Raw genomic sequence first — 23,162 nt, 5'->3', positions numbered from 1 at the left:
AAATTTGATTGTTGCCATTTTAAGCATGAAACATTTTAATAGCATCGACATCTTACGTCTAAGAGAATTTTGAAATTTTCAACATTTTCTTAAAAATATGTCAACAATTTAAGGTCAGAAACAAAATTTATTGTTGCAATGCTAGGGAAGAAAATTCAAAAGTTTATGTGATCACATGTTCTACCTGGTGTTTTGCACAAACGTTTGCGGGAAAACTATTGTAATTTATTATAGCTTAGCTCTTGAATCGTTGAAAACCATAATGAAACTAAGGATTTTTTGAGAAAAAAATATGAGAACCTAGCGATAAACGAATATTTATGACATTAAAGTTGCAAAAATCTCACAACTTTAGAAAGTTGAAAAACCTTTTAGATAGATTAATTATTATTATTTCATAAATAATTACCATCAATCATTATTATTATTGTATCAGTTCTATATATAAAGAAAATTGATTATTTTTTACATCATAACATCTTTATTCGTTTAAAATACATGATTTCAAAATGAAACCTCAAAACGAAAATTCATTTGCAATTACAATTTTTTTCCCCGAATAGAATTGTAATTAAAAACCGCGTAGCAAAACTAATTTAGAAATGTTACACTTTACTAAACGAGAAATTTTTTGCAATTGAGTTTTTTTAGCAAATTTCTTGACAAAAACTATTTCTGAAAAAATAAAGAAAAAAATCTTAAGTCTTGAAGCAGACTGAAAAGTGTTGATTTTGGAAGAGGTTTAGAGCAAATTTGGGCAAAAACGCCTGATTTTGAGCAGCAATCAATTTAACTGAAATTTATACACAGCGCCTCGAAATTTAATGTTTTCAATCTTATTAACAATAATGCATATTTAAAAATGATGAAAATAATTTAGTTATTTTAAATGACTGAAAGAATTTAGTTTTCACTTCTAATTTTAAATTTGGTATTTGAATAAATTTTAAGACAGCATTTTAGTATTTAAAATTTTATAACAATATTTTTCAACATTCAAAAATTTAATACGTTCTTTAAGTAGTTTTAATATTTTTCTCTTTAAAAATATGTCAAAAAAAGTCCAACTTCAATAAAAAGTTTGAAAAAAATAAAACAGTGTAAAAACATAAATGTTATTATTTAATGAGGTTAATATCCTTTTTTAATATAACGCTGTGAAATTATTTCTGTAAATTCCTAATATTTTTAACAATTACTAATCGTTTGACTATGCTTTTGTAGAGAAAAACCACAGAAAAATATTCGAAACTATAGTAGAGGTATCTCATATTTAACGCAATTACGTTTCTCCCATCCACGTTTTTGGCGTATGTAATTAAATTCAATATCTTAACGATCTCGGCATAAAAGGCAGTTGAACAAATGGCGCCGATACAAAACCGCAAATTCTCATCACCGCTAACCGCAACTTCCTTAATTCCACAGAAAAATCATGAAAGCTTGACCCCGAATGTCACCTCACCTTCACTACACGTAGATCCGAAATAAGAAGATCCTGCACAAACTATTATTTTTTTTAAATATATATTTATGAACATAAAGAAAGATCTTATCTAGAAGTTGGCAGAAGTAAAAAATGACAACTGTCTCCATGAAAAGCTGGCCGCACAACACGATTCAATACTTGGAATGCATTTGATTTTGATACATTGTTCTTCAGTGTAGGAATTTAAAAAATTTCCGGTGCTAAATTTATTTGAATTCGCTTACATTGTTTAAGCTTTAAAAAAAGAGTTTTAACCTACCCGCAATGACTAGAAATAGCATATGCTTAAAAATTGTTTGTCACATAAAGAGTTTTAACCTACTCGCGACGACTAGAAATNTGATGCATACTTTGCTACCACTTTAAATATGAAAATAAAATCTTCCGGAAAATCCGGAAGAGTTGGCAGGTATGCACTTAGAAATTGTTTGTCACATAAAGAGTTTTAACCTATTGGCAACGACTAGAAATAGCATATGTTTAAAAAATTTTGTCACATATAGAGTTTTAACCTACTCGCAATGACAGGAGAGTAAAAACACGTACCTTAAAAATAATACTAAAAATTGACAAACGTGTAATTTTAAATTACCTACTCAAAACCAGAAATCACAATATATTATAGCTCTAAAGTTTCGAGGAAAAAACCATAGAAGTTCTAAAAATTTTCAAACGTCTAATAAAGCCTCCTCTTTATTTTCCACTTTTTTTTAAAAGGATTTGTACTATCAAATATAATCAAAAATTTATTAAATGCAATCAAAAGTTAACCAATATAATTATAAAAAATTTAACCTATAACCTAAGATGGCAAGGGTAGAAGTCTCTTAAAGCACCATTAGAAAATATTATTACATAATCACACTGTTAGAAGCTTTAGAATGCGTTGAACCCTAATATAGTGTAAATTTGATGCAATCTTAATATATTTAATTTGAGCCACACCATCGTGAAAATTAACTCTTTCTGAATTAAATTACATAACGACTTGAAGAAATTTAGCACCTCAATAAATGCAGTAAATACGTACGATGGCATGATGCAACGATTTGTCTGAGAATATATTAAAATTTTACATAAAAATTTTTACAACAATAAAATTGAATCATCTTTGTCTAATTGAAATAAAATTAATTTTCAAAATGTTTCATAAAATATATATGAAATAATAGATTTGATGCACCAAATTTATAACAAACCAAAGATTTCATTTAATCATTAGGTTACGATAAACAGATATTCTATTCATTAGCACATTTCTATTACTTACTAATTGATAAACATATTAGAAACATATGGTTTATAACAGCTATCAGCCACCACACAGACTGTTGAGCTCAAAATGTTTCTTCTTCTGCGAGGCCCGGGTGCCCAATTTTTGTAAATAGAGTAAAGTAAGTAAGGTTTATAGCATTATGCTGATTTAATTTTTATCATTAAGTTACAATGAAGCGATAATTTATTCATCATTATATGCATATTAATTTTTAATCTTTTTGAAGATGATCTCCCACCCCCCNCCCCCCCCCAGTTGCGAATAAAATTAGAAAAGAAATTAGTCAGACGCAGAAATATATTTTTTTAACTTCGCCAGAACTAGATCGTACCATATTTGCCCAAAGATGCCTGTTCCGGATTCGACAAAATATTTTAGAGAACGGCAACGATTAATTTCACCAACTTTTTAAAGGGCTCAACGGTTACAAAGGGGCGTATCACATATGCCGTAAATTTTTTTAGAATTAGTAGTGATCAAAACTACATTTTTTACTATCAGTTTTTTCATTAAATATTAATTTACTGTCTACATCAAATAGGCATCTTAAATTGCCTACTATGCCTATGTGATATGGAAATGTAAGAATCGATAAATCTTAGAATTATTTCCACAAAAAATTACTTTGACTACCACTGGATTTAAATTAATAAAATTTATAAATAATATAGCGTTAGTTAAATTTATTTACTAATTAGAATGGTTTTAAAAACTATTTTAATACCAGTTTAAGGAGAAACACCGAAATTAAAAGCTGGTAGTAAGCTTAAAAATAAAGATTTTTTTTTTTAAAAATCTTAGTACCTTCCAATATTTTTATTTTAAAGATTGAGAGGTTATCAAAGCATAGCAACATACTTTTACCACCACTGTTTATTTATTCAAAATAAATGCAGGACGAATCTCGCTAGTTAAATGATGCCAAAGGGTTAAATAAAATTTATAAATCTAAAAAAAAAAAAGAAAGTATCAATTTTCCTGCCACATTATTAAAATAAAAATTTACACAAAATCCATAAAACTTGGCATTTATGACTGTATCATAATTATTAACTGAAAAATGGTTTCGATGTAAACTAGCACTATATAATCAATCACTAAATGATTGCTCTACTATTAATTGAATATCAAAACATTCTTGCCCATTTGTAATTTGAGGCCAAACATATGAAAAACTTATTTTAAAAATGGCTATGAAATTAAACTTAAACTACGTCGTTATTCAAGTCGGAAAAAAACAAAGTTAATCGAAAAATTGAGCCGAATCACCCCTAGATGCTTTACTTTTCGATGCCGGAAGTAGAAACATTCCCGCGGAATGATGATGATAAATACGCGGCAAAATTCTTTTTCGGCGATCAACGGAATTTATAAACGAACAGCCTTAAAACTGATAGGGTCGTTGGAAAAAACTTTACTAAACCATTTCTCGCCAAAATAGTAAAATAATAATTGGAAGAGAAAACAGTTATTAAATAGTTAACTACCGCGAACTGCACTCAAAATTTTCATAGCTAAAGCTTTGCTAAAAATATCTTTGGCTCATAGCTTTGGCTAAAAATTTTCATAGCGACAGTTGAAAAGCGGAGTAAAAGTTATTAGCAATTTTTTTAAATTTTGTCATCTTTAATAAATACAGGAATGCCAACTGTTCCGCTTTCTGAAAAAGTTTTATTAATTTTGTAGAATAAGGATAATAAAACTTGTAAGAATAAGGACTATTACGCATACTCTTTAAAAGTGTAACCACAATGATAATTGAACTAAATTTACATTTCATATACTTAAAATTTTTGATATGTAGTGGTGGAAAAATCACTTAAAATGAGAAATACTAAACTTAAAAATAACTGAAATTTCGCTACCATTAGAAAACATTTTCGTTTTAAAGCGGCGTAAGTCGGCATCTCTGCAAATATAAAGAATAAATTTCTGAATTATTACATGTTTTTCATATTCTTTATGTCCTAATCCTAGTGTTTTGATTTAATTGGGCACCTGGGCCGCGAAGCGACCTTGTATTCTTTATGTTGAGGTGGTTAAAGTGTTTTACCACTAGAAAATATAGCAAAAATTGGTGAGTATGCCTTGTTGAAAAAGATTGTAGGAAATTATCTCATAATACATTAACAACGTTTGTAGTCCTAGAAAAGTTTTTAAATTGCAAAATAAAAGACAATAAGACGTGTTTACATAAATCTACATTTCCTACCACGTTTAATGCTTCTAAATAAACTAATATAGTTTCAAAAACATCAAGTACATAGTCTTAATTTTAAAAAAGCTAATTTTTTTTAAAAAAAAGACAGCTGGAGCTCTGCTCATTGATGCCCAGTTATAAAAAGTGGCGTATGTATGAAAGAAAACCGCATTCTTTTTAAATCCATAATTGGTATCTCTTTCTATTACTAAAGCTTGAACTCCACTATCTTTTGATCATAATTTCAACATTGATAACATTAATGTATTATGATGGAGAAAACTCGCCTAATGAAATTCGTCTATTCTTCTCTATTTATACTTAGATTTATAAATTACTTTAAGAACAATTTTAACTACCACTACAAATGAATAAATTAAATGTATAAATAAATGCACAATAACCTAATTCTTGATTTGTTCCGTTTTCTAAAAAATTATAATCAGTGTTAATGAACTTTTAGTTTAGTAATTTTAATTTTCACAGTGTCATCTGAAATGCATCTTTTACTACTTAATTAAGAAGTGGATAACTTCAATTAATCATTCAATCGTAACTACCACCATAATTTACATGGTAAATCATATATATATTTAAAGCATATTATAAGTTATATTTTCATAATTCATACTCTAAATTTAAAGTCAGTTGCACTTGTAGCACTATCACATATTAAACTTGCTAAGTTCTAAGAGATACCACCTTGCTCCGGACAGCGAAAAAATATTTTCGAGTGGTAGTTTATTAATTGTGATTCTTCGTTTCATAAATTCAATTTATTGGTTTTTTATCCACCACTATTTCTAAATAATTCGAAGGCTTATATAATTCGCCACTTTTGTAATAGTAATGTCACAATAAACATTTTAAAGGGAAGCAAAATTAGACAAATATTTGTAAATTTACTTTGTAATTATTCACCGTTTTTAAAAATTATTTAGGCACGTCCGGAGCAGTTGGTATCTCTGAGTTCTATATAGTAAACAGAAACAGTAAAAAGTTTTAAGTCTATGTCCTAGCATTCATTCTCAATAGCAAACTGAAAGAAATGTGCTTGAAAAAGTCTCCAATTTTAATCTCGCTTACTATTATTTTTCCGTTTATAAGTAAGTTACTACTACTGACAATTTTAGGAGCCCATGAAAACCCTGTTATTCTCATTTTAGTACCTCTTCAAAGAATCATCTTACGAAAGAGCAAAAGTTAGCAATAACGAACTTTAAAGAGACGAAATTGACAAGAAAACTAGAAATATTTAACATTTGCCTTCAAGGAGAAAATAAAAATCTAAGAAATAAAAATGTTGTCCGCATGCCGACTTCGTCTGTTCTAAAATATTTAAAATGGTAATAAAATTTAATACTTAGGATTCACAATTTTGATTTTCTAAGTTTGATTTCATACTGATTTTGACTAACATTTTCTATAAACTATCTTACACGTGTATATAAGACCTAATATTCATTTAGTTAAGTGTTAATTGACAAATTGATCTAAGACTTTAAGCAAATTAAGTTTAATTAGTTATTTCACTACTTTATATATAAACATGGCAAGAGCTAGGACTTCTTTAAATATTTTAGGTATTTAAAAACAGATTCTTCTCGAATATTTAAATCTATAACGAAATCCATAATTTGACTGTGGTATCACTCTTTCCGAGCTACGAGCTGTGATCGCAACAACTAAAAATAGTCGTAAGAGAATTACAATATTTTTTGCAAAATTTTCAATAAAGTATGATATTTCGGTTATCAGCTAAATTTACAGTTCGGTTATATGTTAATAATTTACGTCTCTTATGCAACAGATTAAAAAAAAGGATTAATTTAGAAACTTAATATTAAAGATTTTGTTATCATCATAGGGCAATTAAATCTCTTTAAATAGACGCTAAAATCATTGCGTAATCGATGGTCGCAGCTTAATACTCAAAATAAAAAAATAGTGAGAGAATTCAGACCTTTTCATTAATTCGTGAAGCAAAAAACGATATATGACCGCTAGAATATGTTAATCTTATAATTAAATATATTGAATTTTAAAATTGACGAGTGCTAACAGAGATGCCCAATGCTCCGGACACGCCAAAATAATTTAACAAACGGTAAATAACTACAACTAAAATTTGCAAATATTTGACTAATTTTGCTTGCTTTTTAAATGGGGTTAGCATAACTTAACTATACCGAAGTGGTGAATTGTATAAGCCTTCGAATTATTTAGAAGTAGTGGTGGATAAAAACTTAATAAATTGAGATTATTAGACCAAGAATCACAATTAATAAACTACCACTCGAAAATATTTATTTGCTGTCCGGAGTAGGTAGGCATCTCTGGTGCTAATAGTAAAAAAAGTATTTTAAAATAAACAGAAAGTAAAAAATTTTATATTCTGCTTCATTTGAAAATAAATTTGAAACCATTTTTTAACTGCGATCACTTCGTAAAAGTGATATTTAGTAGCAACAAGGAAACTGGCTTTTAAAAAAAATATTTAAAAAATTACAGAGCATTCGTACTCAAACAAACTGGATATTATCTATTATTAGCTACCACCTCTAATTTCGAAAAAAAATCATGATAAAATGAGTTCAAATCGTGCTGAGCATATAAATAAAAATCTTTGATAAAAATCTTTGAATAAGGAAGCTCTAGGCACAGAATTGCCAGGAGCACCTTGGTCATAACTTTATGACATGTCTACTCTATGTTTATTATTGTCGTGTCTTTACATTATTTATAGCATAAGTAAATTACAATATGTTACTAAATTTGAGCTTATATATATTACAATTTTGATTAACTCATAATTTGAATAGACAATTCTTGAGGAAAAATAAAACAACAATTTATTTGAAACATTTAGGGAACCGTAGGCCTGGGCATCACCTCCTACATCAAAAAGCCTCCACACGGTCTTCTATAAGTAGTCCGAGCAGACTATTTAAAAAGTGAACCAGTTGTGCGCATGAACCCAAAACCTTTTATAAAAGTAATTGAGAGAAATTTATCATATATATTTGAGAATTAAATCTGTAGTGGTTGACAAGTGAATGAAGCAAACTAATAATATTCATAAATAAAACAAATTTTTAGTTATATATTTGCTACCACTTTCTTATTTTAACTAGATTTTGTATTAAGTGACTAGTTCGGGAAGTGGATATCCTTCACGGTGGTCTGATCGGACTACCTATAAAAAACCGTGTGGAGGCTTTCAGTTATAGGAGGCGTTGGCCTGGGCCTTTCAAGCCTTATCATAAATCATGCACTGTTTATAGTGCTCTCCGCTTAAAGGATGCAAATTGAGGCTTATGTCTGCATACGGCTGTAGTGCGGGTGAAAAAGAAGATTATAGTGGATGCTAAGATTTTTTCTATACAATATAAATGTTAGGAATGAAATGCTATTCTCATAATCTCTCTGGTAAAGAAAATTTCAAAGATACCTACAACCATGTCTAATGAATTAAAAAGTTTGACTAAAAACTTTTTTTAAATTCTTTATAACATATAAATAAAGTTAAAGTACTTATAAAAAATCAATCTAAGTAGTTTGAGTTTTTTTTTCTTTCTTTTAAGTATTGCAAAATTATTGAAAGAGAAATCCATTTAATTGCAGTCTCGTTACCACTTAATATTGTATGATATGAAAACTGGCAACTCTATAATCAAAAACCAGTAACTAGTGTATCAAATCCGGGATAATATAAAAAGTGACTCTTTTTTTTAAAAAATATCCATTATATGTTATGACTCACCGAAAAACCACAAGAAAATATTACGTCAATATGACATCACTAATCAGAGCACAGAATATCAACACATACCTCACTTTCTCTACACAATCTTCTAAAAAGTTCATCTGATTGGAATTTACTTTCTTGATCGGGCACTACACGGGGCATTTTGAACACAAACCTCGGCAACTGTTCAAAAATATTCGTCGTTTCGAACGGCAACATGATGGGATGTTGTGAAAAACACGTGGATGTCAGTTTTACTCCTCTTTCTAAAACACCTTCAAAAACAGACACAAATCCACCCGCTCCGCTGACCAAACAGGATATAAACTACCCAAAAAAACAGCGGTCGAAATCACATTCTGCGGGCAAGATGCTTCCATAATTCCTATTGGTTCTGCTGACTCACCATTCAGGGCCGCCGGAAGCGATGATTTTCCGCTACGTCATAATGTAGGCGGGGACTATTCTTATAAACTGACGTCACACGCGTGGCAATATTTCTGGGAAGGCGTAACCGGCGGGCTTGTTTTGTTTTGTGTTTTGATTTTTCCATCCTTTTCTAGAAGGATGGCTACGATTTTCGTGCGGGGGAATCCGTGTGAGGTAAAGATAAGGATAAGGTGGCATTTGTTATATTTTTTTTGTTGTTGTTTCTTTTGACGTGTTGAGTGGAAGTGACGTGTTGTTTCGTCATCGTATTACCTGCTTTGAGTGTAACGGTGTGTTTCTGTGAATGATTGCGTTTTACTAACAAAACAAGTTCTGTTTCGAGAACTCTGTGCGTAGGATGTAGTAGTAAAATAGTGTTTCGTTTGTTTATTGGGTCATTAATTCTTAGTTCTTCATCACCTCTAGATTACTTAAATTTGTTTGATATTTTAATTTGTCGAAAAACTAATCTCTTCCTTTTATAAGTGCTGTAAAATCTAGATTATATGAACTTCTTTATATAAGTACTTAAGTTTTTTGTTTCTTTTTCCACATCCAAAACTAATTTTTTTTTTCAATTCTAATACCATTTTTTATAAGTAACAAAAAAACGTTTTTTTATTATTTATATTTGTTTATTTATTTTATTATTATTAATTTTCGGTGAAGTTTATTGCTTTGGTTTTACTAAAAATATCTGAAATATGTAAGTTTTCGTCATTTTGTCATAATAACTTCCAATTCTGCTAAAAGGATGTTTGTTTGTTGTACACACTAAAAAAATCTAATGTAAGCGAGCTACAAACTTAAATAGTCACTGGAAAAAAAAAATTTAAAAGTGATAGTAAAATAATAAGTAAAGTAGGAAGGGTTTTCTAAAAATAAAAAAAAATAATAATAAGTAAATTAAAGTCACACTTTAAAAAAGTACCTGCCCATTTATTTATTTATTGGCATTCAAGGCTTATAAGCCTTGTCAGGTTGAAGAACAGATAAATACTTTCCAACAACTAAGGAATTTCTGAAAATATTTTTTTTGATGGTAGCAAATGTAATGTATTAATATTTTAATCAATTAGAATTTTAAAAAATTTGTCCACCACGTATGATTTAGACATGATATTAAATGTTAGGTAACCAGCAGGTTCCATTAAAAAAAAGTTAAAAAAACCCAATAAAAGTTCTGATTTGTTTTGAAAAATTCCGTTTCTGTTCATTATCACTTAACGAAACATTTCGCGCAAAGCCATCACCTCCTACATCAAAAAGCCTCCACACGGTCTTTTATAAGTCGTCCGCGCAGACTATTTAAAACGTGAACCAGTTGTGCGCATGAACCCAAAACCTTTTATAAAAGTAACTGAGAGAAATTCATCATATATATTTGAGAATTGAATCTGTAGTGGTTGACAAGTGAATAAGGCAAACCAATAATATTCATAAATAAAATAAATTTTTAGTCATACATTTGCTACCACTTTCTTATTTTAACTAGATTTTGTATTAAGTGACTCTTTCGGAAAGTGGATATCCTTCATAGTGGTCTGATCGGACTACCTATAAAAAACCGTGTGGAGGCTTTCAGTTACAGGAGGCGTTGGCAAAACTCGAATATTTGCACATTTGAAATAGCGCGAGTTAGAGCAAGACATCATGAAGATACATCCAGGTATACGGCCAACGCCTCCTATAACTGAAAGCCTCCACACGGTTTTTTAATGGTCGTGCGAACAGACCACTGTGAAAAATATCCATTTACCGAGCGTTCTTCGGAAGCTTCATTGCGTACTATTTAGTTTGTGAATCAAATTACAAATTATTGCTATAACTGTTTCCAACAAAACTACTGCAATATGATCATGAGGTTGGGCAAAATTACTAAAAACTAATATGCTATTTCTATGAAAACAATCTTTCTTTTAGCAGCAAATGTTTGGAAGATTTTACTCGGAAAAACAGTTGGCACAATTTGAAAGATCAAACTTGAATCTTTTTCGAATAGGCGTCACTTTTTAAACATGCAATATTCGGATCGACCATAATGAAGAAAGGAAGTTAATTACCTTTTTTTAGCTTTAATACCAGCAATTTTGAAATCAAACTTTAGGATTACGATATATATGTATAAGAATGATTTTAAAGTTACAGTGGTATTTAAAAAAGAGACAAGGTTTTAGCTTCCTACCCTCATATTGGTCGATGCAAGTTTTGCATGGGTAAAAAGGACACCATTTCAAAAAGCTTCAAGTATGATCGTTCAAATGGTACCAATAGTTTTATCACGTAAAACATTCCAAGTCATTTACAGCGAAAAGGAAGATTGTTCACATAAAGATAGCACAGAAATTTTTCCATATTTTTGTCCAAACCCTTCAAATTTTAAGATTTTTGCTATAGTGAGCCATCGTACAAAGTGAACTTATTGTACATGGTTTCGCGAAATATTTACTATCGTGAGGTCAGACTGTAGCATACCCTCCAACTTATGAAGATTTTGAAAATAATTCTTTCTAGTGGTAGCGAACCAAAGTAGAAATTTTTAAAGCAAATGGATCTCTCATAAAACTTTTATCAGAACTTAAGAATCTAGCCATATGGCCTGCACTTTTATAAGTAATAGTGGACAAGTTACGCTAAAATTAATTTTTTTTAAATATTAAGACATTAATTTTGCTACCGTCTGAAAAGAAGATTTCTGACACTACGGAAATTCCGTAGCAGTTGGAGGGTATGCTGTAGTATAATTTTTTTATTTCTTTTTTGTTCTCGGAAGAAGTGAAATATCCCTGACAGCCAATTCCTATTAACAGTTGTGACATACATTTGTAAGTGAAATCTTTTCTGGTAATAATATTTTATGAAATAAAGTTTGTGTGTTTATAATTGGAACGGATATACAGGACGAGAGGAAAAAGGATCAGGAATCAATAAATAAGGAGATCAATAAATAAAATTCAGCATTAAATGCTAAATTTGAAAACAAAAAATTTTGATAATTGAAGAAATAGAAGGTCGGGAGAGCCTGGTTGGTAGGGCACTGGGCCCATTCGTGGGTTCGATCCTCGACGGCCGAAGACTCCCCTTGTAGTAAATGGTGACTGATGCACGTTAAATCTATCGAGTCGCATAGTCCTCCATGTTCCCAGAACAAATCAAAACCTCTGGGGGTACTGATCCAGGAGTTTCCTTGTCTTCTGGATCTGTTCAAAATTACAAGGCTACGGCGTTGAACATTAGTAGTCGTAAACCCAAAATTGGGTCGGCTGTTCAACAACGGTTATAAAATAAAATAAAATCATGACTTTTCAAGGCCGGAATAGCCTGGTTGGTAGGGCACTGGGCCCATTCGTGGGTTCGATCCTCGACGGCCGAAAACTCCCCTTGTAGTAAATGGTGACTGATACACGTTAATTCTGTCGAGTCGCAAAGTCCTCCATGATCCCATAACATATCAATACCTCTAGGGGTATTGATCCAGGAGATTCCCTGTCTTCTGGATCGGTTCAAAATTACAAAGGCTACGGAATTGAACATTAGAAGTCGTAAACCCAAAATTGGGTCTGCTGTTCAACGATGGCTATAAAATTAAATAAAATTGAAGAAGTAACAGAAGTAAATGTTCCCGATGTTGCGAGATCCATATTCAGTTATGTAAGAGATTCCAGTGTCATTTAATCAGGTTGCCATTTTATTTGATAATGTGTGTTATCCTGAAGGAATAACTAATGTCTGAAACAGCGATGTAAAAGTGAAGTGCCTTGGATTTAAACAAAAGGAGGAAAGATTTTAATACTGGAAGATAACTGGAAAAAGAGAGACGAAATATTGTATTGGAAAAAATTGTCCCTGCTCCTTTAAATGTCAGTTTTTTAGAATCCTTAAATTTTATTTCAAAACTACGTGAAAAATACACGAAGGAATAAGTAAATAATAAGCGACTAGGTTATAAGAAGAAATGAAAACCTAATAAGCGATACATAAGAAAGTTTAGGTTTAGTGTTCATTTCTCACAACACTTTATACAAATACATTACTAAGAAACCATGCTTTTTCAGTTTTTATGACATAACGCCTCTGTGTTTTTTCTTTCATAATTGTATCTTTTAATTACAGATAGAGTATATCTCTTTATTTCAGTTTATTTTGAAGGAGGATTCGTATTATATTACCTAGGAGATTCATCGTTACTATCAGAAAAAGGAAGAGGTGATTTCTTACTTAGCATCTATACGCAATTTTAGTAATTTCTTTCTTGAAAATGGGACGAGATCCCATTGATTTTCCTTTTCCAAATGTTTAACCCGTTTTGTCCCGAATATATTGAAATGATACAAAAAGTGGTTTTATGGAAGAAGTGGTGTAATATATTTTCGAAATCAAATGTTTTTCCTACTGTTAGGGCATTCAAAAAGTCTTTGATAGATAAAAAAGAACTTGCTCCTTTTAATTCTAGATCTAGTCAGAAATAACTAAATCATTGTGGTATCTGAGAATCTTTTAATTCACCCAGATAAATTAAAATGCTGAAAAAAGTTTCCCACCACAATGAATGTTTTTGAAAAAAGAAACTGTCCTAAATATATGACGCTGGGCGTTAACCGGTTAACTACTAGCTATACACCAGCTAGTAGTTAACACATTGCTGACCAGTCACGAGTTAACTCGTGTTTTCGTGGCCAAGCGTTGATGACCGGTTACGAGTTAATATGTGTTTTCGTGGCCAAGCGTTGATGGCCGGTTACGAGTTAATATGTGTTTTCGTGGCCAAGCGTTAATGACCGGTTACGAGTTAATTTTCTTTTTCGTGGCCAAGCGTTGATGACCGGTTACGAGTTAATATGTGTTTTCGTGGCCAAGCGTTTTAAAATAGTCTCGTGGTGACCATTTTAAAAAATGGGAGTAATTTTCATTACTTTTCAAGTTTTACTATTTAATTCTCTACCAGTTTATTATAACTTTACGAAACTACATGTACTTACAAAACTTGTAGTGTATCATTACCTGTAGGCGATTGTATACTTGCAAACTCTTCCGGATTTTCCGGAAGATTTTATTTTCATATTTAAAGTGGTAGTAATTATATACCAATTTTTCTTTTATAATCTTAATTTTTAAATGATATTGATCACCACTATTCTTACAAAAATTAAGCACATATATTAATATGAGTTACTATCATGGTTATCAACTTAAGTTTTCTCAAATACAACGTATTTGTTTGCTTAAAATTGAAGTTTTAATTCCATTTCAATACCACTGGGAAAAATGATAAGGGAAGGGATTAAAAGTTGGCAGGTATGCGATTGTAATAATTTTTATCAAACGAAAAAGAAACATTAAGATTTGAATATTAAATGAAAAATTTTAAAGTTTATTTATATTGTTTCACTTCCACATCCGCTTTCAAAAACAGTAGCCGGGCACATGAGGAAATTTTCAGAAAAGTTGGCGGTCAACTATGTGTTAAACACTAAAACTTACAGAGTTCTTGGTAATTTTGCTAACATTTGAAAAACTTCACCGAGAGAGGAAAGGCACATAGTAGCTTGTCATATAAGTTTTCAAATCATTTTGAAGTAGTGGTGTGAAAAATTTAATTCAAATTAATAAAAGAAGGAATAATACATTTAAGCGTAAATCTAAATTACAACTTCAATAAATTTTCAAAAATTCGTCGGAAAATTGGCAGGTCTTCAATAACAATATTCATGTAACAACATGATAGCTATTGCCAGCATTCTTTTAATTACGGCAGTTGGACTTCCTTCAAGGTGGGAGGCTATAATATATTCATACATGTCATACCTTCCGGAAGATTTTATTTTCATATTTAAAGTGGTAGTAATTAAATACCATTTTTTCTTTTGTAATCTTAATTTTTAAATGATATTGATCACCACTATTCTTACAAAAATTAAGCACATATATTAATATGCATTACTGTCATGGTTGTCAACTTAAGTTTTCTCAAATACAACGTATTTGTTTGCTTAAAATTGAATTATTAATTATTATCTATTAATTCCATTTTAATACCACTGGGAAAAATAATAATGGAAGGGATTAAATGCTGGCAGGTATGTATATTATATTCATGACTGTAGCATACCCTCCAACTNACAACGTATTTGTTTGCTTAAAATTGAAGTTTTAATTCCATTTTAATACCACTGGGAAAAATAATAATGGAAGGGATTAAAAGCTGGCAGTTATGTATATTATATTCATAATAAATAATTTTTTGGTAAAAAACTGGTGGAAAGTAATACATTTATTTTAAATATATTTAGGATATTTCTAATTACAAATAGAAAACTGGTAAAAGTATAACAATCTTGCAAATTTTAATTCGATGCGAATCACGTGGTTTAATGGGGATCTTAAATAGACAAAATAAATAAAAAAAACTAGACTAATCCCAGATTAGAGAGGAACAAGGTTCAGATTTACTGATTTCTAAATTATTAATTTTTGCTATTTTAAATATATTATTTGCTTGAAAAATATACGTTTTACTAATAATATACGCAATATATACAATATACGTAATATATATATAGGTTTCTATGTTTAATTATATATTCTTAGGTTAACTTTCGCTATCATTAGAGTTCTTTACCTAAAAGTTTTACTTAATATGAAGAGGAATCCTTGAGTCCCTTTGAGTTCGGAAAGAGCATTCTAAAAGTAATTTGCACAGCACATACTCACGATGGAACAAAGGCCAAGAGTCTATTTCCCGTGCCGAACTCTTAAAAGGTCTACTAATTAACATCCACTGAGCTAAGCAAAATTCCGATCTGCACCTCACCGTGGTTCGAGGGCGAATGTAAAATTTTTGCAAACAATTATAAAAAGTTGGCATCTCTGCTGATGCAAGGGCAGTTCCCTAACCCCTATACAGGCCGGTCGGCTTATTGTTTTTATTTTAACAAAAATGTGCGATTTCTTATTTTTTCATCATTCCCTCCCTCTTGTCTGTTATCTACCCTACAAGCGTGTAATAAATTGTGAACGCTCCAAAGTTTTTTAAAAAATGTATCTTATCAAAATACACAATGGAATGGGGCGGGGCCTCTTAACTGCTTTGACAACCTTAATTGGGTTTGTCTTAACTGTTAACTGTTGGTCTTATTAATATGGTGATCTCGGAAGCAAGGACAGAGGTTCAACTGATTCGATTATGAAAAAAATTGCTTTGAGTTTGTTTGAGAAAGGAAAAACCTCTTCGCACGTTTCAAAACCGATTTTTGCTCCTATTCGGAGCAAAGATGAAACCTTTATGAGGCAAATAACTACGTCTCAGCTTTGAGCTTGACTAACAGTTAACTTAGCAACGTCACAGAATGAAAATTTTAATTGTTGTCCATTGCTAAATAAATCTTATAGAGAAGGGTTTATTTATTAATTTTTTTTTTTTACCAGAACATAATCGACTGGTGGAATATTCTGAGTGCATTTATTGAGGGGACTTTTTTCGTAGCAAAAAATTTCTCATAAAACACATCCCTCAACTTACGGCACCGAAAATTAATTTAAATTCTGCTCATAACTGCTCTTAGATTAGGACAGAACCACGTTCAGTACCCGAAATTGTACTGGATGTTGTAGGTACTGGATGTTTTCCGTCAGATTCAACCATTTTCCCCCACCTTTAATTCTTTTTGTCTTCGAATAAATAAAGCAAATTAAAAGGAAGGTAAATATTTTTTTCTGTTTATCAATTTCTTATAAAAATTGAACAAAAAGTCACTAAATTCTTACTGCTTATCCATTTTAAACCTACACTACAAAGCTCAATTTTAAAATAACTTTTTTTAAAAAGAAAAAAATGTGGTTAAAAATACGTTTCCTAGTTAAGAATTGCTTCGCAGAAATTAAATTGTTTATTCCACCATAATACATTAATCATATAAATATTATATTGGCATCTGTAGCCAGGTACGATGCGTTTTTATAGCTTATAGTGGTAAGTAGCAAAAGGAAATACCTACTTAATTTAAACAAACTTGTATGAGCTGCTTCCCATTTTTTTCTCCTATGATGTCTTCATATATAATAAAGAACGATTATTCAAGAGTAAAAAACTAGTCAAGCAATTAGAACTTTTTGTTGCCGAGATTTGAGAGATCGCATTAACCTCTAAATGTCTGAACGAAATGTTTTGAATTTTATTGCATCATGAACAATCTCTGTTTAGTCTTGAAATAATATGACGAATCTGAAATGAGTCACACGAGATTGCGAACAAAACGAAGATTAATAAGACGGAAGTGAGATATGCTGTAACAGCAGGAGAAAAACAACATGAATTGCCGCCGGTGGGAAAAAATGTCAGACAATATGACCTACATTTCAGTTGCCTATTTGTTATCCCGAGGAAACTTTCTCTCATCTGTTAATTCAGTTGTGTCTATTGAATCTCGATAATCACCATGTCCAATTAATTATTTGATTCATTACATTGTATTTGTTAACTGTTATAGTGAAAACAAGACATGAATTAATCATCATTTATTCTAAGATAAAATATGTTATCTATTTGTAGAATTTATTTTGGCTTTTATAACAGAAGACAATTAAATTTTGATTATTAATATTATTTTTTTTGTTTATGAAGGTAAGGTATTACAATTTGAAATGTTCAAATGGATGTATAAAATAAAAGAGACAAGACATGCATTGAGATATAAGCAATATTTATCACATTATGTTGCTATACGTTATATTGCACTCGTGGCGAAAGGGAGACGAAAATAAGCATTTTAAATCTGAATGCATGGTATGCGATTACGAACTCTTTCAATGAACTATTTTTGAACGAATAACGAACTTTGTCATTAAAGAGAATACACAAAGGTTGGACAAAAATATGGAAAAACTTTTATACGAACTCTATGTAAACAATATTTTTATTAGAAGCAAATGTTTTGGAAGATTTAACATGGTAAAACTATTGGCACAATTTAAAAGATTGTGCTTGAAGTTTATAGAAATAATGTCCTTATTACTCATGGTACATTTGCATTGATCAAAATGAGGTTTTTTTTTTTTTTACCACTTTATTTAAAAAAAGCATTTTTATATAAATCTTTTTCAGTTTTAGATCGTTTTCAAAAGACAGTACCACAGGCGCCCACGGGCACTATCTCAGTTGAAGGAGTGGAGTGTCCGCTTCGCGGACAGGTACTCCGTGACAGAAATTAGTCTAAGTCTAAGATCGTTTTCAACAAGTTAGAATTAAAAATTATAAAAAAATTTACCCCTTCTAATTTTCACATAACTACACCTATTCCAAATTGCAAGTTGGGGCTTCTATCATAGCTTTCCATCTAACTCTATTTGTGGCCAGATATATTGCCTTACCTTTTATTTAGAATTCGTTGTTCAAAACTTGTTTTACTTACAATGTTTCAGGTTTACGTTGAAGATGACCATTCCATTTACGTATTTTAATTTCCAGATCAATCGGGCCCTGATATGCTATTCTAAGTATTTCTGCATTATAAATTTTATGTAACCACTTGCTATGTAAAATTCTTCTTGAACAATTGTTAATAAATACTTAAAGTTTTTTCATGTTACTTTTATTGCAGAGTCATGTCTCAGATCCATATAGCAAGACAAATGTAACATTAGTATTTAAAATTCTAATTTTTGTTGAGTTTGTTATGTTTTTGCTTTTCTAAAATTAATTGAGTATAGCATGTATCACTTACTGATTCGAATCATTAAGTGATTCGAATCACTAAATTGAACTGATTCAAATCAGTAAGTGATTCGAATCACTGAATTGAACTGATTCTCTAGATTCGAATCACTTTGATGATTCGTTTTGCCCAACTCTACTGTCAAACAAGGTGGGAAAATTGTAGATATGCTTTTAATCCATTTTAACAATTTTCACAAATAAACGAATGGTGGATTTTTACTCTATTTGACATATCTTCTGATATTAGGCCGCCATCTAGACGCAGTTTAAGATATAAAGGTGCGGTATTTTAGATTCTCTATTAATTTTTTGTGACAAAATTTTGTCAATACAGTTTTGAAATCAACAGTTCTTGGTAGGCAGTTAAAAAGTATTATACTTGCCTGTTTTTAAGTTTTAGTTATGTATCTTTGTTTTTATGCAATTAACGATAAAAGAATTTTTTAGAGCCATCCAAATCGACGATTTTTATTAGTTTTAGCTATAATAAAATTAAGTTTTTAAAAATCCAAAAAAAAAAAAAAAAAANAAAAAAAAAAAAAAAAAAAAGAAGGAAAGAAAAACTGAGAAGCGTATAGTTTAAAATTACTTACTCAGAGCAACAAATCGCTTCATTTTATTGCTTCTATTGTTTTGAGGAAAAATTCATAGAATATTTTAAAATTATCACGCGCTATTTCTCCTAATCTAATTAAGCGATCTTCTTATTTTCTACCCTTTTTTACACTGGCTAATAATACCATAACATCAAAAGTTTGTGGAGCACAAAAAAAAAAAAAAAAAAAANAAAAAAAAAAAAAAAAAAAAAAAAAAAAAAAAAAAAAAAAAAAAAAAAAAAAATCAAAATCAATCAAAAATTCTACGTAAAATCCAAGATGACAAGAAATCCAAGATGATCGCTTAAAGAATGAAGGTATTTGAATGGATTTATTAATATTGTCAAAGCATTTTGGGCGATGTTGTACTTTAATGAAACATCAAAATGCATTATTAAAGTCGTAAAAGAATTAAATCAATAATAAATAATTGGCTTTTTAACTCTAGAGGGACTCCACTTTCAAAAGTAACGGTTAAAGTATAAATTGTTGCCACTCTTGTTCATCACGATGAAAATTATATTCCTAAATCCAGATCTGTTAAATCGTCATTAGTTGTTTCGCTTTTATACTCATAATTACCAAGTACGTGACATCACAATCATTTAAAATACGGTCTTTGGGTGCAAGGAAAAGTGGGACGACTAGCAAAAAAAAAAAATTATAAAACCTGATAGCGAAGCTTGTCCAGCCTTCTTTTTACTTAAACACGTGCGGAGAAGACAAAAGCATGGGGTTTGGGGCAAAGAGAGTCTTGCCGAAAAAGTGAAAAATGAATTGACTTTCTCTTTCGATATTGCACGGTTAAACGGGCATATAATTGATGTTGCGCACCATGGGGAGTCCGCTCAGAAAGTTGTTTGAATGAACCATCATGTGGAACGGTGGAAAAATAAATTGGGATGCATGTACAACACGCGTCATCTAATCGTAATTTTCAAAGCTAGTTTTGAGTCTCAAAAACTATAGCAACAATACATTCTGTTCACACGTAAAATAATAAAATAAGATAAATAAACATACAAATTTGTCGTTTAGTATTTTAAGTTTTCCTGCAGTAAGTTAACTTATATTTCCTTCCGCTAATCAAAAGTGTCATTTTATTTTTAATTTAGGAATTATTATAAATTAATTCTGAAACAATTTGGTATAAGCTTTCCTTTCGTAAATAAATTTACATTTCCTTTCACTAATCAAAAGCGTCATTTTGTTTTTAATTTAGGAATTATTATAAATTAATTCTTAAACAATTTGGTACATTTGGTATAAGCTTTCCCTTCGTAAATAAACTTACATTTCCTTTCATTAATCAAAAGCACCATTTTGTTTTTAATTAAGGAATTATTATAAATTAATTCTTAAACAATTTGGTATAAGCTTTCCTTTCGTAAATACACTTACATTTCCTTTCGCTGATCAAAAACATCATTTTATTTTTAATTTAGAAATTATTATAAATTAATTCTTAAGCAATTTAGTATATTTGGTATAAGCTTTCCTTTCGTAAATAAACTTACATTTCCTTTCACTAATCAAAAGCGTCATTTTGTTTTTAATTAAGGAATTATTATAAATTAATTCTTAAACAATTTGGTCTAAGCTTTCCTTTTGTAAAAAAACTTACATTTCCTTTCATTAATCAAAAGCATTATTTTAGGAATTATTAGGCATCATCAATTTAGGAATTATTATAAATTAATTCTGAAACTATTTTAGGTATGAAATAAATTTTTTAAATAAAAAATACTTGAATTAAAGTGCAATTTTTGAGAAACTAGATACACTGTAAGATAAAATTATAAGGCAAAAGCATGTAGCAAACTCAATATTTTTGCCAACGGGGAACCTTTTAAAAGACCATTATAAAATGGTGTTAGGAAATGAATGTGTAAGTATAAAGTATGGATAATTTCATGTTTAAGCTAATAATTCTTTGCCTGCATTTATTTTTTAAAATTTTCTTGCATTATGTTCTTTTATATTATGTAATTTTTTTTAAATAAATTTTTGTGAAGTTAAAGTTTGAAAAAGTTACTAACAAACTTAATCAAGCAAATAAAAAGTTATTAAAAGTTTTGTAACTAAGATAAATAAAGTCCATTTTAATGAACACATGCTATAAAATGTTCCAAACTTAGTAATTGCATTCATGTAAATCTCCATAGGTTAACATCAAAGGCGAAGGAAGAGGATTTAAATTTAAAATATAATACTGATATAAATTTCAAAATAATTACAAAAATCAGTTTTATTCCCTGAAATTTTAGAGGCCTTTCGTAGAACTCTAAAAACATTTGGCCACTTGAGGTTGTAGGTCAAGCAGTCCCCCTCAATTAATTCACCCCTTACATGGTGATGACAATTAAAGTAAAATTCGGTAACTGCACTATTTCGTTTATGATTTATTTTCTAATCGGATAAAGAGGCTTTCACGCATTTATTCACCATTAATTTTTACAAAAATTGTAATTATTGAAAAATAATACAGATGAGGCATCTTAAAATTAAAACAAAACAAGTCTGTAACATTAGTCATATACACTTTTATGCTATAACTTTTTATCTGTTTTTTCCCCTCTAATAGTCGCCAATAGGGGTCTGCGAAATTAGAGAAGGTGTACAGTTTTAAGAAACTGGAGACAGACATTTATTACTAAATAGCAATATTAGTATGTTTATAAAAATGCAATGATTTTTTTTATTTATTTTTTTTTAAATTTCTGTTTTAGTATAACGGGAAAAAAATTTCTACTAATATTCATATTTCACAATGAAATGAAGAGTATGCCGAAAATCAATCGATTGATCGAGTTACAGCACTATAAAATCGAATTCCCAATTTTATTAATAGTGCTCTAAAGATTACAGAATAGGTAAGCAATAGGTATGGAATAGGTAAGCAAAAGTTTCTGAATAAAAAAACGCTATGATACACATTTCAAGGGTCGTTATCACATTGAAAACAGTATTCCGACGAGAAAGGGGGAAAACGTCATAGTGCTGCTACCTATTATTAAATTTTAAAAGTAAAAGTTATTCAAGCATCTTCATGTAAAATTAAATCCCATATTTAAAGCATATTTATTTAGTTAATTTTTTTCGAAATGCAGTTTTACTTCAAAATTACCAAAGCGAAAAGACTTAAGAATTTCTCTTTAAATATTCTAATATTCAAATTTACGTACAGACAAATAAAAGATTAGAAAGGATTTAAAAAATATTTCATAATCAGTACGCAAAGACTTTTAAATTTCTCAGAGCAGAGGTTCCAAACAGGGGTGAAAGATTGACGGAAAAGGAGAAAGGCTGTTAGTAAGAACATTTATAGCTAGTTTTCGGAAGGAGCTTACTTATTCTTTTTTTCAAACTATTCAAATCTACTTTATCTTGAAATGAAGCAGTTTTATATATAAATTATGAAAGAAATTTTGACAGTTACAAATATTTCATTTTTCTCGAAAAAAAAAAATGCTAAAATGAAATGTCATTCATACCAATTTTTGCTCTTTTTCGTCTTGCTATATAAGGGCTTTCAGACATGGTCCCTAAATATATTTGAAGCTAAAGTATTCGAATTCTGTTAAATGATAAATTAATATTTTTTATTAGACATTAGTATTGATTCCACAGTATTTTTTTTTTTTAATTTAGGTACTTATATCATTATAATAATTCAGCAAATTAAATCTGAAGAGCGAAAAAGTTCAAAATA

The 23,162-nt window shown here is 29.8% G+C and overlaps 1 protein-coding gene across 3 annotated transcripts in view; it reads right to left on the bottom strand.

Annotated features, from left to right (window-relative positions):
- The window catches only part of LOC107447242 (protein big brother), a 47,127-nt gene extending 38,016 nt beyond the window's left edge, over nucleotides 1-9,111 (bottom strand). Inside the window, exon 1 of one of the 3 annotated variants that reach the window (XM_043051510.2) lies at nucleotides 8,798-9,111. In XM_043051510.2, the coding sequence (XP_042907444.1) occupies nucleotides 8,798-8,932 (135 nt within the window). In that variant the 5' untranslated portion in view covers nucleotides 8,933-9,111. The remainder of the gene's footprint in view (nucleotides 1-8,797) is intronic. The other 2 variants (XM_043051508.1, XM_043051509.2) reach the window with 2 other exon arrangements.
- Nucleotides 9,112-23,162: the final 14,051 nt, after the last annotated feature.

Source organism: Parasteatoda tepidariorum, chromosome 9, assembly GCF_043381705.1.
Source record: "Parasteatoda tepidariorum isolate YZ-2023 chromosome 9, CAS_Ptep_4.0, whole genome shotgun sequence".
NCBI lineage: Eukaryota > Metazoa > Arthropoda > Arachnida > Araneae > Theridiidae > Parasteatoda > Parasteatoda tepidariorum.
The sequence above is the reverse complement of the archived record's forward strand: the minus strand, read 5'-3'. Positions and strand labels throughout refer to the sequence as shown.